Raw genomic sequence first — 16189 nt, 5'->3', positions numbered from 1 at the left:
CTGGCATGTAGGTGTGTTAATCTCCCTCGGCTCCGCCAGCATAATAATAGTAATAATTTTATTATTTGTGTTCCACTCATCTGACTGGGTTGCCCCAGCCACCCTGGGTGCCTTCCAACAGATATAAAAACATTCAGATGTCTTCTGAAAGTTGTAGAGTTCTTTATCTCCTTGACATCTGATGGGAGGGTGATCCACAGGGTGGGTGCCACTACCAAGAAGGCCCTCTGCCTGGTTCCCTGTAACTTCACTTCTCGCCACGAGGGAACCACCAGGAGGCTCTCGAAGGAGGACCTCAGTGTCAGAGCTGAACTGTGGTGGTTCAGATCTTCTGTGTACATGACTGCCACAACCACAAATCCAATTTCATGCCTCTCGTTGTCGCAAAAATCCAGATTGCCAGATTACTCATCTGCTAGGTCAGTGGTGGTGAACCTATGGCACGCATGCCAGAGAGGGCACTCAGAGCCCTCTCTGTGGGCACATGTGCCATTGCGCCAGCAGGGCCGTAGCTTCCGTGCTGAGGGTGGGGGAGGAGGAGGAGAGGAGGGCTCACGTGCAAGCAGAAGTGGAGGCAGGGATCTCTCAGAAGTGGAGTGGAAGATTCGTACTGAGAGATCCCTGCCTGCACTCCTGCTTGCACGCAAGTAGGAGCGGGATGGGGCAGCTCAGTTGAGGAGTGCCTGGCTGCCTTCAGGTGGTGCAGGGGCTCTCAGAGGCAGCTTCTGGACTGCCTCCACCTTCCCCAACCCCAGCAACTATTCAGCCTGGCTGCCTTCAGGTGGTGCAGAGGCTCTGATGTGGAGGTGGGGGCTCCTTTAAACTTCTCCCCTGAGAAGCTGCTGCGAACCCCTCAACGGAAAGTGTGATGGAGCCTGCACCTCCCCAGCTGAGCAGCCCCGATCCAACTCGTTCCTGTGCAAGCAGCAATGCTGCCTAGAGGAGCAAGCAGGAGCAGGCTGGGGGGAGGAGTGGCAGTGACATCCCTTACCTGCTCGCTTACTGCCCGGCCCGCCTTCCCTCACTAGGAAAACGGAAGTGTGGCACTCAAAATGGAAGTTATATTCAGAACAGAGCATGTTCAGCTTTTGAAAAAAGTTCCAAAACTGGAACACTCATTTCCGGGTTTGAAGTGTTCAGGTTCCAAGTAGTTCAAGAACTAAGCTGTTCGAAAACTGAGGTACAACTGTATTTATTTTTCTCAATTTGAACTGTATTTATTTTCCCTGATTTGAACTGTATTTATTCCCCCACCCCCTGTGGTGATTTTCTTGAGTCAAAATGAGAGTACCCCATAACATTTCTTTTTAGGAAAAAAACCACTGAGTTATACCACAAAATTATATATCAATGGAAAGATAATTTAATGAAGAATATAATGCAATAACTTTTATGAAGGATTATTTATTAGAACTGCAGTCATAACGAAGAAACGTGAAACACACACAAAAAATGAGATATACAGGTTAAATTGCTGTGTTGGCACTTCGCAACAAATAAGTGGGTTTTGGGTTGCAGTTTGGGCACTCAGTCTCTAAAAGGTTCACTATCACTGTGCTAGGTCAAACCTGTTTCTTAGCCAGCAAAATCCAGTCACATACAAACCAAGACCCAGATGTAACTATTATGCTCTGGTTACCCTGCATACCTGAACTATTTCTTACTGAACTTGATGCATTCTGCTCTGCAAAGTTCACAATTTAAGTTTTCAATTCAACAGAGCTAAAAACACAGCTTACCATACTTCACTCCTAAAAACAAAATGAGTTATGTTACATGTTTTAAAAGCATTATATATTAATATCTCACAACCCTTAAAGTTTCTAACACAGTGTAAATAAGTTTTGATGGATGTAATAATGGAATACTAAATAGTTTAGTTAATGTAAAATATGCAGGGATTTAAGATATGCAAAATGAACCCTGGAAAGAGAAGAAGGAAAGTCACTGAAGTCACTGATATTTTAAGGATATTTAAATAGGTATTTAGAATAGTAAAACAGAAAATTTTATATATCTATATATATATATATATATAGATATATAAAATTTCGTATATATATATATATATCTATATATATATATATATACGAAAGCAATATATATATAGATATATATAAAAAAATCTATATATATATAGATATATAAAAATTCGTATATATATATATATATCTATATATATATATATACGAAAGCATATATATATATATATATATATATATATATATATATATATGCAGGTTTTGGTGTCCTCGGGTGTCTTCCCGTGTAAAAGTTGGGGTGTCTAGGCGACGTTTCGACGAGGTCTCACTCGTCATCTTCAGGCTGGTGCTTTCGGCTTCTTGTATATATATATATATATATATATATATATGTTATATATGTTATATATATATATATATATATGTATATATATATATATATATATATATATATATATATATATGTATATATATATATACATATATATATATATATATGTTATATATGTTATATATGTTATATATATATATATATATGTTACAGCTTGAAGGAAGAATCAAGTACCACATATTGAAATGTTTAGCTTTGTACAGAAAACTTCAACTCCAAAAGAGCACTGATATATTCTTCATTATCAGGATCCATTTCCAGGGCTCTTTCATAACACTCAATTGCTTGATGCTTTTCTTCATCAAGTTGGTGAATGAAGCCACGGATGCCCAAACACTTAGCATCTGTGGTACCTCTCTTAATTTTATTTTCTATTAACTTCTTCAAATAACGCTTGCATTGATGTCCCGGAAATGATTCACTTTCAATTCTCAGCCCGGCCAGATAGTGTTCAACAGCCTCAGATTCTGATTTTTTGTGGTATTCCTGAAATCGCCCATAATTGAAGTGGAGCTGCTGTTCCTCTGAACAAGTAAGTTTCCTCATTGTAAACACTTTCTGAAAAGTCTCTTCTGCTTTCTGGAGTTCTTTCCCTTGTGCATACATGTTTGCAAGATCCAGGTGAGCACTGAAGAATTTGGTTTTGCCCTCCACCACCTCTTCGAAATGAAGAATGCAGAGCCTGATCAATTCTGCCATCTGTTCTCTGTCTCTTGATCCTTTAATGTTAAAATACTTTGCTCTATAGCAAAGCCCCATCTGGTGATTCAGGAAGGCTTTGTTTGGTGTCAAGCTCCATGCCTTCTTCAAAAGCTCCAGGGCTCTTTCCACGTCACCATTTCTCCTTAAAAAAATGGCTGCATGCCTTAGCACGTAAGGAGAGCTTGGGTGCTTTTCGAGGGCCTCCTTGATATACTTTCCCCCTTCTTCAGTGTTGTTAGTTTGCTGCAGCTTTAACGCAAGGAGAGGCAAGACTAATGCATTATCTGGATTCAGTTTTGCTGCCTTCTTCAAGGGTTCCAGAGATGAGCCTTCTGCTGCAGATTTTTTCCCATAAAAATCCTCCAGGCGGTATACTGTGATTGCATAGCTGGAATTGAATTCTGGGTTTTCAGGTTCTTTTTCCAGGGCCTTTGCAAAGCTCTCTTTGGCTTCTGCAGTATAATTCTGGCCAAACATTAGCTGTGCCCACCCCTTTTCATAGTACGTCTGTGGGCGTTCCATCCTATAAGGAGAGGCACTTCCATTTTCCTTGCAGGTAGTTTTCACTTTGTTTATGTAGGTTTGCGCTTCTGTAAGTTTGCCCATGTGGTAGTACACCCAAGCATAGTTGCCCCATGTAACAAGGCTTGCCTTTTCGACCTCTTCCGGGTACTCTATTTTAACAGCCTCTTCAGCCCTCTGTAAATTTTCCAGAGCCTCTTCTTTCTTGCCATTCAAGAATTTTACATAGGCCAGCAGGTTATAAATTCCGATGTTGGATAGTAAATGCTCAGTCTTTGTAGCAATTCTTCCCTCTAATTCATCGCGATCCATGTCCTCCATCAACACTGCCCAAGTAAAATGGGATTCAAGCTGCTGAAGGATCTCGTATAAACGTTTTTCACTGCAAAATGGGGGGGGGGAGGTGAGAGAGAGGCCCTTTAAAATTTTGCAAAGAAAGGCACATTCCTGCATATTATCCTTTTTTTTAGAAAGGTGTTTGACAACTGACTTCATTTGTGCATTTTTTAACCTCTTGGTTTTCCTTCCATGTTTATAGCTTAAACTTACTAGTTGCTGCGCTATCTTGGTGGGTCTGGACTGGATTCTTTTGATATGTATTCACATGATATTATTTGCTATAAGTCATTCCATTTTAAAGTTATGTTTTATTATGACTTTTTGTATTGGATCAGATTATTGTAAGGTGTGTGTTCTTTGTTGTGAATTTTGCTGTAAACTGCCTTTTGTATAGTAATATAGAAGGGCGGTATACAAATTAAAAAGTGAAATGAAATAAAACAATATTTCACATGTAAGCCCTGTGAGGCATGTGTCATCCATGTCTGAGGTAAAGAGTACCGGTAACTAAATCTTGTCAGAAAGGTTTACTGTATGCTGGCACCTGCAAACATCAAACAAGTGCTTTTTGTTTTAAGAACCTAAAAAGGTTTTGCTAGATTTGAACCAGCCTCCATCTAGTCAACCATCCTAACTAGGGTTGCCAGTAAAAGCCCGCCTCAACTGAGAGGTCAATTTTTAAAACTTGTAAATTATTTCCCGTCTTAGAATGAAATCCAACCCAGAGATGAATTGCCAGTTTTTCTGCCTGGGAAATGCACTATGCATTGGTGTCAATAAACCATTAGCATCTGCACTGATTGGCTGTGGCTCCCCAGGGTTTCAAGCAGGAATCTTGCCCAGCTCCATCAGGGATTGAGCCTGGGATGTTGTGCATGAAAAGTATGCCTTCTACCACTGTTTAACGGCCGTGCAGACCTTCTCCATCAGTGCAAGAATTTATGGGGTAGAGTGATTGTACTGCCTGGGAGAAATTGGAACAGAACCAGCATGTGCTCATGGCCTCCTGCAAGCCAAGTGTCTGTGGACAGCTCACTACAAAGTGCATATGGGAGAACAAGCTTAGACTGTCCCTGCCCATTGAAAAACTAGCAAATCCGGGGGGGGGGGGGGAGGGGAGTGAGGCTAGAACCTTTTCCTATGAAATGCTAGCTTTCCTCAGGCAAGGGCTTTTTCACACGAGGAAGCATGCACTTCTATAATCTGAATTTACATGCAATTAGGGACTCTTGCATAATTACCACAATCTATTAAGGGAGTGGCTACAGTAATAATTTGTTAAGGGAGGCTGTGACGATCACACAGGGTCCCCGGACGTTTAACGGTCTATTGATCCCTGTGCCACCACTGTGCTCGCTTCCCCGCTGCCACCAACCAGTTACTCTCTGGTAAAACACTGAGTCCAGACAGTTGTTAAAAGTGAACCAAAAACCCCAAGTTTTTTTTTTACAAACATTAACAAGTTTATCATTTCTCTGATAATATTCATGTCAGTATCTTAACTTTAGTTTCTTTACCGGCCTATACCTTCCTAAGCGGCTGGCGCTGTGGGTAAAACCTCAGCGCCTAGGACTTGCCGATTGCATGGTTGGCGGTTCGAATCCCTGCGGTGGGGTGCGCTCCCGTCGTTCGGTCCCAGCACTTGCCAACCTAGCAGCTCGAAAGCACCCCCGGGTGCAAGTAGGTAAATAGGGACCGCTTACCAGCGGGAAGGTAAACGGTGTTCCGTGTGCTGCGCTGGCTCGCCAGATGCAGCTTGTCACGCTGGCCACGTGACCCGGAAGTGTCTGCGGACAGCGCTGGCTCCCGGCCTATAGAGTGAGATGAGCGCACAACCCTAGAGTCTGTCAAGACTGGCCCGTACGGGCAGGGGTACCTTTACCTTTACCTTCCTAATACCTTCTGACTGATTATCTCAACTGTTTGACTGACTCCTCTTAACAAATTATCTCACTCTCTCACACCAGATTAGCCCAACCCACAGACTTATCTTCTTTGTCTCTTCTAACTCCAGACTGACTTCTCAACAACTCTCTCACTCCCTAAAAAACCTCTATGCTTAAACCTTATACATAGTTAACTCTGCCTCCTAGGTTCCCATTGGTTAGTCATTTTACAATTAGTTAGCCCTTTCCCTATGAACCCAATATGATGTCACACACCTAGGAGGGCAAACACCACAGAGGCTATAAAATATAGTGGCCAGGGCAATAACATCCCAAACAGTAAAATGCTTAGCCTTAACAAGACCATCAACTCAATTCCTGGACTGTAATGGAATAAGAATGGAATACTGTGGAACAAGGAGATGGTGAATGTCCTCTCTCTCTCTCTCTCTCTCTCACACACACACACACACTATTAATAAAGCGCCACATGTAGAAATGTTTACCTTTGTACAGAAAGCCTCAACTCCAAGAGGACCCTGCTATATTCTTCATTCTCAGGATCCGTTTCCAGAGCTTGTTCATAACACTCAATTGCTTGCTGCTTTTCTCCATCGAGCTGGTGAATGAAGCCACGGATTCCCAAACTCTTAGTATCTGCAGGACCTTCCTTAATTCTCTTTTCTATTAACATCTTCAAATTCCATTTGCATTTATTTCTCTCAAATGATTCATTTTCAATCCTCAGCCCGGCCAGATAGTGTTCAACAGCCTCAGATTTTGAATTTTTGTGATTTTCCAGAAAGTGCCCATAATTTAAGTGGAGCGCCTGTTCCTCTGAACAAGTAAATTTCCTTACTGCATATGCTTTCTGAAATGTCTCCTCTGCTTTTTGGAGCTCTTTCCCTTCTGCATACATATTTGCAAGGTCCAGATAAGCATGAAAAAATTTGGTTTTCAATTCCACTGCCACTTTGAAATGAAAGATGCACAGTCTGATCAGTTCTGCCACCTGTCCTCTGTCTTGATATGGGTCTTTTGATCCATTGATTTTAAAATACTGTGCTCTGTAGCAAAGGCCCATCTGGTGATGTAGGATGCCTGAGTTTGGTGTCAAGATCAATGCCTCCTTCAAAAGCTCCAGGGCTCTTTCCACATCACCCTTTTTCCTGTAAAACATGGCAGCGTACCTCAGCACATAAGGAAGGCCAGGGTGTTTGGCTAGCACTGCTTCAATGAGCTCTTTTCCTTCTTCCACTTTCCTAGTTTCCTGCAGCTTCAATGCAAGGAATGACAAGACAAAGGCATCATCCGGATTCAGTTTTGCTGCCTTCTTCAAGAGCTCCAGAGATGAACCTACTGCAGCAGATCTTTTTTCATACTCTCTCTCCAGGCGATAGACTGAGATTGCATAGCCAGAATTGAATTCTGGGTTTTCAGGATCTTTTTCCAGGGCCTTTGCAAAGCTCTCTTTGGCTTTTGCAGTATAACTCTGGCCAAACATTAGCTGTGCCCACCCCCTTTCACAGGACGCCTGTGGGAGTTCCATCCTATAAGGAGAGGCACTTCCATTTTCCTTGCAGGTACTTTCAACCTTTTTAATGTAGTTGTGTACTTCTGCAAGTTTGTCCATGTGGTAGTACACCCATGCATAATTGCCCCATGTAACAAGGCTTGCCTTTCCTACTTCTTCTGGGTCCTCTATTTTAACAGCCTCTTCAGCTTTTTGTAAAATTTCCAAAGCCGCCTCTTTCTTGCCATTCAAGTACTTCACATAGGCCAGCAGGTTATAATTTTGAACTCTGCCCACTAAAAACTTAATCTGGTCAGCAATTCTTCCCTCTAATTCGTCAAGATCAATGTCTTCCTCCAGCAATGTCCACGTAAAATGGCAGTCCATCTGCTGGAGTATTTCATATAAAGGATCATTGGAAATGTCACTACACAATGAGAATAAAAAGAGACAGACACATTACTGAGTTGCAAAGAAAGGCTGATGAAAGCTTATCATTATTTGTATTAGTCCATGACCAATACCTCTCCTAACTTGCCCTGTCCATGCCTGATCTAAAACCAGTACAACATTGTCAGAAATGTTAACCTGCTAGATCAGGGGTCGGCAAACTAAGGCCTGCGAGCTGGATCAGGCCCAACTGCCCTCTGGATCCGGCCCGTGGACAGTCCTGGAATTGCTGCTTGGATCGGCATGATCGTTCGGGCTGCACCATTTTTGGGGGGGAATTTTTTTCGGGCGCCATTTCCCCCCTCCTTCCCTCACACCTCAGTGGCGCTTTCTTCCTCCTCCCTCCCTCCTCCCAGCTTCTCCCCAACCCTGCGGAGGAGGGGAGAGGGTGGGGAGAACAGGCAGGAGCTCTCCCTGCTGGCTGCATGGTGGCGGTCTGGCCTCCGCTGCCAGTGGGAGGGCCCCCATCCCACCCCTGAAGCACGGAAGAGGTGCCGGCAGCAGGACACCCAGCAGGCTGCAACACAGCACCAAACACAGGCAAGGACCCCCCATCCAAACAATGACTATCATCAGTGCAGGTAAGAAAATTCTTTAATTTTAATTTATATCATCTACAATACTGTCTGGCCTGCCTGGTGCTCTTGCATCAAATGTGTCCTTTTAAAATGCACCTGTGGGTTATTTGTGGGGCCTGCCTGGTGTGAATACTATGCCTAGGAATTCGTTCATCCCCCCCCCCAATATAGTCCAGCCCCGCCGCTCCGGGTACCAAAGCCCCCAGCTCCACCACTGGACTCTAGTTGTCATGGGTCCAAGGCCTCTTGACCAAAGTGTGTGAGGCTAAATGACACATACACGCTCAAATTCACACGCTCTCTGCTTGCCTTTTGTGTACACTCATGCACCTAGATCCCACTTCCTCAGCTTGGTGTCATTGATGCATGCAGAGAGAGCAAAAAATATCTATACCAAAGGACAGAGAGAAAATACAGCAAGCTAACCAGGCAGGAATAGATCTCATCCTGAATCACCAGTTCACTGCATTTCTCTGCTGTTTATTGAGAAAGAGGCTTTCTGAATAAAAAAATGCAGCTACAGTGGTACTTCGGGCTAAGTACTTAATTCGTTCCGGAGGTCTGTTCTTAACCTGAAACTGTTCTTAACCTGAAGTTCCACTTTAGCTAGTAGGGCCTCCTGCTGCCGCCGCACTTGCAGAGCACGATTTCTGTTCTCATCCTGAATCAAAGTTCTTAACCCGAGGTAATATTTCTGGGTTAGCAGAGTCTGTAATCTGAAGTGTATGTAACCTGAAGCGTATGTAACCCAAGGTACCACTGTAATTGGTAACTGGTGAGTCAGGCAGAGAAGTATTCCTACATAGGCAACTTTCTACAAAACCAAGTAGGTGAGGTGGTTATGTGGTAAGCCAATCTTTTAAGATTTCCTGAGGAGATCCTGCTAGCCATTCCAGTACCAATGAATTGGTGACAATGCCACAGTGGATCTTTTTTGTGATAGCAACCAGTCTCAAATGCCCTCCCTCAAGTAATTTTTAAGCTCCATATTTTGTTATCTATATTTCTTTATCTAGTAAAGCAAAAAAAAAAAAGTGTCTCTTTATCTATAGCATTCATATGAATAATATAAACAAGAAGCAAGCACTGTACACAGTAACCTATTATTTGTTACTTACCCCATAATCTCAGATTGCTTATAAGGTGTAATGAAACTTGACCTTCCTCTTCCTATAAAACTGGGTATGGTAGGGAGTGCTCTTTCCTTTTTATAGTCCTTCACAGTACTTATCAGAATCTGTTCTCCGCTTGTAAAAGGAAAATGGAAAGTGAAACATATGAGCTCAAGATTCTGGAAACAGAAACTAAAAAAGGGGGGGAATCTGTTTCCTGTTCCTCTGATCCCATGACACTGTTTAGACTAGACTACATCAGTGATTAAATGTTTGGCTATATGCTGTACCCATGGGTGGGGGAGTTTCGGTGTATTTTAAAGTGGAAACTGTAGCGATGGCTGTATGACAAATCACCAAAAAATTAAGCAGCCTTAGAATTGACTTGATGGATCAGATTCTTTTGCCTGACAAGCTAATCCTGCTGAAATTCCCCTCTTCTATGCAGTCTGTTTGTTATAGGTGCTAGAGCCATGTCCTCCCTTTCACTTGGTCACTACAGTCCCTGAGTTGCTGTACAAGAGAGGAGAAAGGTGCAATTTTTAACATACTAGGTAAAGGGACCCCTGACCAGTCATGGACGACTCTGGGGTTGCGGCTTTACTGGCTGAGGGAGCCGGCGTACAGCTTCCGGGTCATGTGGCCAGCATGACTAAGCCGCTTCTGGCAAACCAGAGCAGTGCACAGAAACGCCGTTTACCTTCCCGCCAGAGCAGTACCTATTTATGTACTTGCACTTTGACGTGCTTTCGAACTGCTAGGTTGGCAGGAGCTGGAACCGAGCAATGGGAGCTCACACCATTGCAGGGATTCGAACTGCCGACCTTCTGATTGGCAACCCCTAGGCTCTGTGGTTTAACCCACAGCACCATACTACCAGGGAGTAAAAGCTGAATCCTATACACGCTGAAAAACAAGTGAGCCCTGCAGTGTGTGCATATAGTGTAGATTTGCAGCCTGAGCCAAACTTGAGTACAGAAGGGGTATGCTTCTGTTCAGTTCAACTGTTTTTAAATAGTTGCCTCCTGTAGTACAAAACAGGATATTTAAGTGGAAAGTGAAAGTTAAGAGATGGATGGAGAACCGCACTGGAAAATTCAGGGAAGTGTGAATTGTGAAGAATGGCTGTTTCAATTCACATGATGTTTTGGAAAGTGCAGATTATTGGTAACTTTGCCTTTAAATCCAAACTGTATCCAATTTCTTTTCTACCCCTATTAGTAAGTCACACGGGGCTTCTTTCTCAGTTAATATATAGATAGGATGGTACTGCATGAATGGTTTTCCCTTCTCGCTATATGTATATATGCCTTTTGGGTGGTGGTGGTTGTTATTGTTGTTGTTTTGCATGTGTATGTCTTCCACACAGATGCACCTGGCCAGGGGAAGCATGTGTTTCAAAAGTGGTGCTTGCTTGCACACATGCAGTTTGAAGTGGACATCAATTTGAAATGCCACTGAGACTAGCTGTGTGCTAGTTTGCTTGCTCAGGGTAGCCATATCCATGCAAATGATGGCAGGGAGTGGGGAGTGCCTGTTGGGCAGTCTTAGTAGATGCTGAGTGGAGGGAGGCGGCTAGCCTGATGCCACCAGCCTAGTGGTGCACTTTTAGTTTGCCTGCTGGGGTCTGAATTTGGAAGAAAAGCGGTGTCAGTAGAACTTATCTGCCAGTCCAGGCAAAAAAGGAGGAAGCAGATTAGCCAAGGCCTACATCACCCCCACCCTCGGGTGTGCTCAGATGTGAAAGTAAGGATTACCCAACATTGCACTGTTAAGTAATTTTGGTTCTCTGTACATGTTTATTTTATTCAAGGGGTGTCCTCTTTTTGTTTTTAATACATGTGATCCACCCATCCATTTTACCATATCAGATTGCATGTGTGTGTTAAAACAGGCCTGCATAAATTTGTAAAGGACAAAGAAAACCAGACACAGCTCACCACCTACATAGTATGCCTCAGGCACTAAAAAGAAAAAAAAAAGAAATCGTCTGTTTTGCTGCCTTTCTGCAAAAAGGAAATATGTTGAATCCGCCTCTCTCCACCCACCCCAGTTTTCTGGAACCATTCGTTCCTTGCAACATGGAAGATGCCCCAAAGCTGCTCCCCTTTGCCCATCCTTAGCAGCAAGGCAGGGAATGCAGGAGGGGAGACAAAGAAAGCCAGGCGGAAGGGTCCAGCCAGCCTAGGGTTTGCTCCTCTGCTTGGCAACAGCCAAAGCAGTGAGGAGAGTCCAAGGCTCCACGACTCCTGCACAGCTCTTGGGGCTCAAGTTCATGAAAATTCAGAGTACAAAACAAGTACAACCCAAATCCACCAAACAGCATGTTTTAGCAAGAAAGTGATCCTTTTGGATCACAAAAGATGCTGTGTAAAAGAAATACAGTCCTTTGGATTATATAAGATGTTGTATAGAGTGCATACAGTCATTTTATTTACAACAAAAGAAAAAAGGACTTGAGGCTTTGCTCAAAGAAGGCATCATGCCATATTTGCCTATGCACCACAGGGTGGTGCTGTGATATCCACAAACTAACATAGTTACCTTTCTTTGGTAGTTATGTTTGTGTTTTCAACAGAAATAGAAACCAGCTGTTTGTCCAGTGTTACTACATCATCTTGGCTAGAATATGTTCGTTGTTAAAGTTCTACGGTATTCAGAGCCATTGTGAGACAAAACAATAAACCTTCTTAAGAATTTCACTTCTATGCTTTAGAGTAGTGGGTTTCAAATGGTCCAGACCCAAGACGCACCTCTGACTCCCAACCTGCAACATGGCACCTACTTCCACATATTCATGTTTTATTTATATTTAATAGCACTAATAAGGCACATGATTAATCCTAAAATGGCAATTTACAGAGCAAGCTTAGTATTGCTACTATGTAGATGAAAACCAGTGGGTTTTTTTACAGTTGTTCTTTGCCCAAATGCTGAGAAGCTATTGAAAACCAGTGGGTTTTTTCCCCAGACTTGCTCAAAATTTCAGTGAGACGTCTGGGCATGTTTGTTGTTCCAGATTTCATTCCAGTGAGGAGTGATATTAGAAAGGCTAAGTCACATCTCATTCCATGCAGCTAAACTGTTGTTTTTTGTATCATGATTCTTGAGAAGTCTGATCACAAGACAAGTGGTATACAAAATAGCAGCGGGTGGATGATTGTTTCATTTGCCAATTCTGGGTATGTATTCTTTAGTCACTGAAATCCAAAACTTTGGTAATGTTACTTGCTGAAATTTCCCTTTTAAGGTTGTGTCACAAGAGAGCTTAAGGAACTGTTCTTGTAACTCATATCTTGATTCCAGTGCCTCTGTGTCCACAGTGAATAATTGTACTCACTGTACATCCTCACACAGTTTTTTTTGGGGGGGGAGGAAATAGGCACAGAACCAGTTAACTGCTCTACATATTACATAACTTCTCCTTTGACGGAAACAATTATTTACTTTTTGATCAACCAGTCAACCACTCAAAAACCAGTCAAATGTGGTAAAAGCCACCATGAGTGCACATGCTGAATGAAGCACATGCTGATTATTTATTTCTGAAGAAAACCAGAACAGCCTTGTGAGCAACTTGCTTCCTGACAATCACCTCACTTTTATGTGTAAGAAGAGTTTGGAGTGCAGAACCCACTCCTTTGCAGAGAATTTGTATGAAGAGTACTGCTTTTGATTAAATTAACAATTTTCTTAATTTTCACACATTTTTCTAGAACAGGGTCCACCTACTTGGAAGCTAGGGTTTCTCTGTGAAGAAAGTGGTTTATCAAAGTTACATTTGAAGCAACTTTGTGAACAAGTTGGATCAGTCCATTCTTCCTTAAGAGTCGTTAAGAGTCGTCAACAGGCTCATCACAGCTATCTGCCAATCACCCATTCCCACCACCCTTCTGAGTAATACCCCTCCCCACCTTCTCACTATATAGAAGGGTCTGGTGACTTCTGTTTCAGTGTATCTGAAGAAGTGTGCATGCACACGAAAGCTCATACCAAGAACTAACTTAGTTGGTCTTTAAGGTGCTACTGGAAGGATTTTTTTTATTTTGTTTCCATTCTTCCTGTCATAGATGGTGCAAAGTTTTCTTGCTCTTAAAAACTGGTTGCCTATTATTTGGGGATGGGGGGGGGGAATCAAGTGGCTTTTGTTAAAAACTGCTATGCTCCCCCCGCCCACTGCAATGCCTCAACAGACATTTTCATTTGCTAGTGTCTTGCCACATTTTTCCCACACAGGGATTGGCATGCTACTTTTCTTAATATTAGTGAACTCGTTTTCATTGGTCCAAATCTCAGACCCTTTTAGTGATTGTGACCTCTTTTCACTTCAGTCATGTTGAGCAAGTAGACAAGTCATCATCACCTTTTGTTTGCGTTTTCTTACCAGAAGAGCATCCAGGTAGCATCTCCCTCACCATCTGTTTCTTCTCCCACTTTCTCTTTCTTGTGTGTTCCCTCCCTTTTGTTTTCACAACAACCCTGTGAGGTAGGCAAGACTGAGAGTTCAATGACTGTTTTAAGGTCACTCTGAGCTTTATGGCTGAGTGGATTCACACCTGGGTCTCCTTCTAGCCTTGACACTCAAACCACTGCAACTCTGTTGGGATTTCTGCTAACACACAGGAAACCAAAACTGTTCACCAACTTGGGGCTCTCAGAGCCAAGTCAGTAACGTGTGCCCAGTTCCTTGTGGCACAATGGACCAGTGCATCTCGCTGTTAACTAGAAGGTTGGGGGCTCGTGCCCACCCGGGGATAGCTGTGGGCAGGATTCCTGCATTGCAGGGGGTTGGACTAGATGACCCCTGGAACCACTTCCAACTTGATGATTCTATGATTCTATGTGCTGTAAAAGCCCAATCCCAACATGGGTCACATCTCCAACACACACTGAGAGCACACGTGTAATAATTAACAGTCTCATTGTCCCCCAAAGAATCCTGGGAACTGTAGTCTGTTAAGGGTGCCAATCTCTCAGAGCTACAATTCCCAGTCTCGTAGTATTGAATGGATCACATACTACAGCCACTTCTTTTTTTATATAATCATTTTTATTAAATTTTCTGTTTTACAATTTCAAATAAGCATTTTACAAACTTTAAAATACAGTGGTACCTCGGGTTAAGTACTTAATTCGTTCCGGAGGTCCGTACTTAACCTGAAACTGTTCTTAACCTGAAGCACCACTTTAGCTAATGGGGCCTCCTGCTGCTGCTGCGCCGCCAGAGATTTCTGTTCTCATCCTGACGCAAAGTTCTTAACATGAAGCACTATTTCTGAGTTAGTGGAGTCTGTAACCTGAAGCGTATGTAACCTGAAGCATATGTAACCCGAGGTACCACTGTATCCAATGACATCCCTTCTTCTCTTTCCATTGTTCATTTTACATATCATACATCCCTGCATATTTTACTATAACCATTCAAAGCAATTTCCCACTTTTTCATCCATCAAAAATTATTTACTCTGTTAAATTTGTCTTAATGCTGCCAGAATTTCCAGCTGTATACAGTTATTTTCCATATATCCAATAAATGTTTTCCAATCTTCTTTAAATGCATGTTCTTCTTGCTCTCTTATTCTATATGTTAAATCTGCAAGTTGTGCATATTCTGTCAACATAAGTTGCCAACCGTCTTTAGTTGGGACCTTGCTCACTTTCCATTTTGGGGCTAACAAAACAAGGGCCGCAGTTGTTGCATACATAAATAGCCTTTTCTGGCACCTGAGAATTTCAGTCTGGGTTATCCCTAGTGCTTCCCCCCCGGGGTATGCCAGGGTATGCATACCCCTCAACATTTTGTGAATCTGACTGATGAATTTAATACTGACTCCAACAAGAGCTTCATTGCATTTAAACACTGTAGCCAACTTAATATTTATAAAATTGGTAGGCCCTCCGTTGAGTTTAAGCCTTCAGTGTGTGTAAATTCATGGTTTTTGAAAGGACGACATCTGGCGACCGACACCAACAGCAAGCAGAGGAATCGCGAAGATGTTAGTGCACACAACCTCATGCCTATACCGTGAGCTGTCAGCTGTGTAATATGAGGTAATGCATGTTCTTTGTACTTTTGTTTGTTTACTGTATTTATTTCCCCTGATTTGAACTATAAAGTGGTGATTTTCTTGAGTCAAAATGAGAGTACAGTGGTACCTCAGGTTACATATGCTTCAGGTTACAGACTCCACTAACCCAGAAATAGTACCTCGGGTTAAGAACTTTGCTTCAGGATGAGAACAGAAATCATACTCTGGCGGCGCAGCGGCAGCAGGAGGCCCCATTAGCTAAAGTGGTGCTTCAGGTTAAGAACAGTTTCAGGTTAAGTACGGACCTCCGGAACGAATTAAGTACGTAACCAGAGAGAAAAAGCACTTGTTATCCTGCACACTACAGCAACTCCTGGACACTTGAAAAGTAGCTCAGTGGCAGAACATCTCTGCTCTACCTGCAGAAGGTCTCGGCTTCGCTCCTTGGCATCTCTAGGCAGGGCTGGCTGGGAAGCTTCCCTTCTCTGATGCCCGGATGAGCCGCTGCCGGCCAGAGCTGGCAATATTAGCCTGGATGGTCTCCCGGGGAGTTCAAAGGGACTCGCCTCCTCGTAAATGTGCTCATGCCCGCATGAGTCACCACCACGGGAGGAGCAGCAGCTCCTCCGCGCGGACGCCAGAGGAAGAGGAAGACCATAAAGGCGTAGAGGCGGGTGGCCCTTGA

The 16189-nt window shown here is 43.1% G+C and overlaps 1 protein-coding gene and 1 long non-coding RNA gene across 2 annotated transcripts; both read right to left on the bottom strand.

The window, feature by feature from the left end:
• Positions 1 to 1388: 1388 nt before the first annotated feature.
• LOC309343318 lies at positions 1389 to 2004 on the bottom strand. The gene is made up of 2 exons (XR_014157241.1): positions 1569 to 2004; positions 1389 to 1534 (listed from the first exon to the last, which is right to left on the bottom strand). It is a non-coding gene; the product is annotated as an uncharacterized lncRNA (long non-coding RNA).
• A 501-nt stretch (positions 2005 to 2505) lies between these two features.
• On the bottom strand, positions 2506 to 9623 carry LOC309341893 (uncharacterized protein). The gene is made up of 3 exons (XM_081861780.1): positions 9482 to 9623; positions 6329 to 7762; positions 2506 to 3979 (listed from the first exon to the last, which is right to left on the bottom strand). The coding sequence occupies exons 1-3, from the start codon at positions 9484 to 9486 to the stop codon at positions 2563 to 2565; spliced, it is 2856 nt and encodes a 951-aa protein (XP_081717906.1). The 5' UTR covers positions 9487 to 9623; the 3' UTR covers positions 2506 to 2562.
• Between the last annotated feature and the right edge of the window lie 6566 nt (positions 9624 to 16189).

The sequence above is a fragment of the Podarcis erhardii genome, assembly GCF_964252035.2.
Source record: "Podarcis erhardii genome assembly, chromosome: 5".
Taxonomy (NCBI): domain Eukaryota; kingdom Metazoa; phylum Chordata; class Lepidosauria; order Squamata; family Lacertidae; genus Podarcis; species Podarcis erhardii.
The sequence above is the reverse complement of the archived record's forward strand: the minus strand, read 5'-3'. Positions and strand labels throughout refer to the sequence as shown.

Coding starts and splice junctions, on each gene's coding strand:
- LOC309341893 (XM_081861780.1), bottom strand. Junction 3,980..6,328: donor TTGAGGCTTTCTGTACAAAG/GTAAACATTTCT, acceptor CCCATTTTGCAG/TGAAAAACGTTTATACGAGA.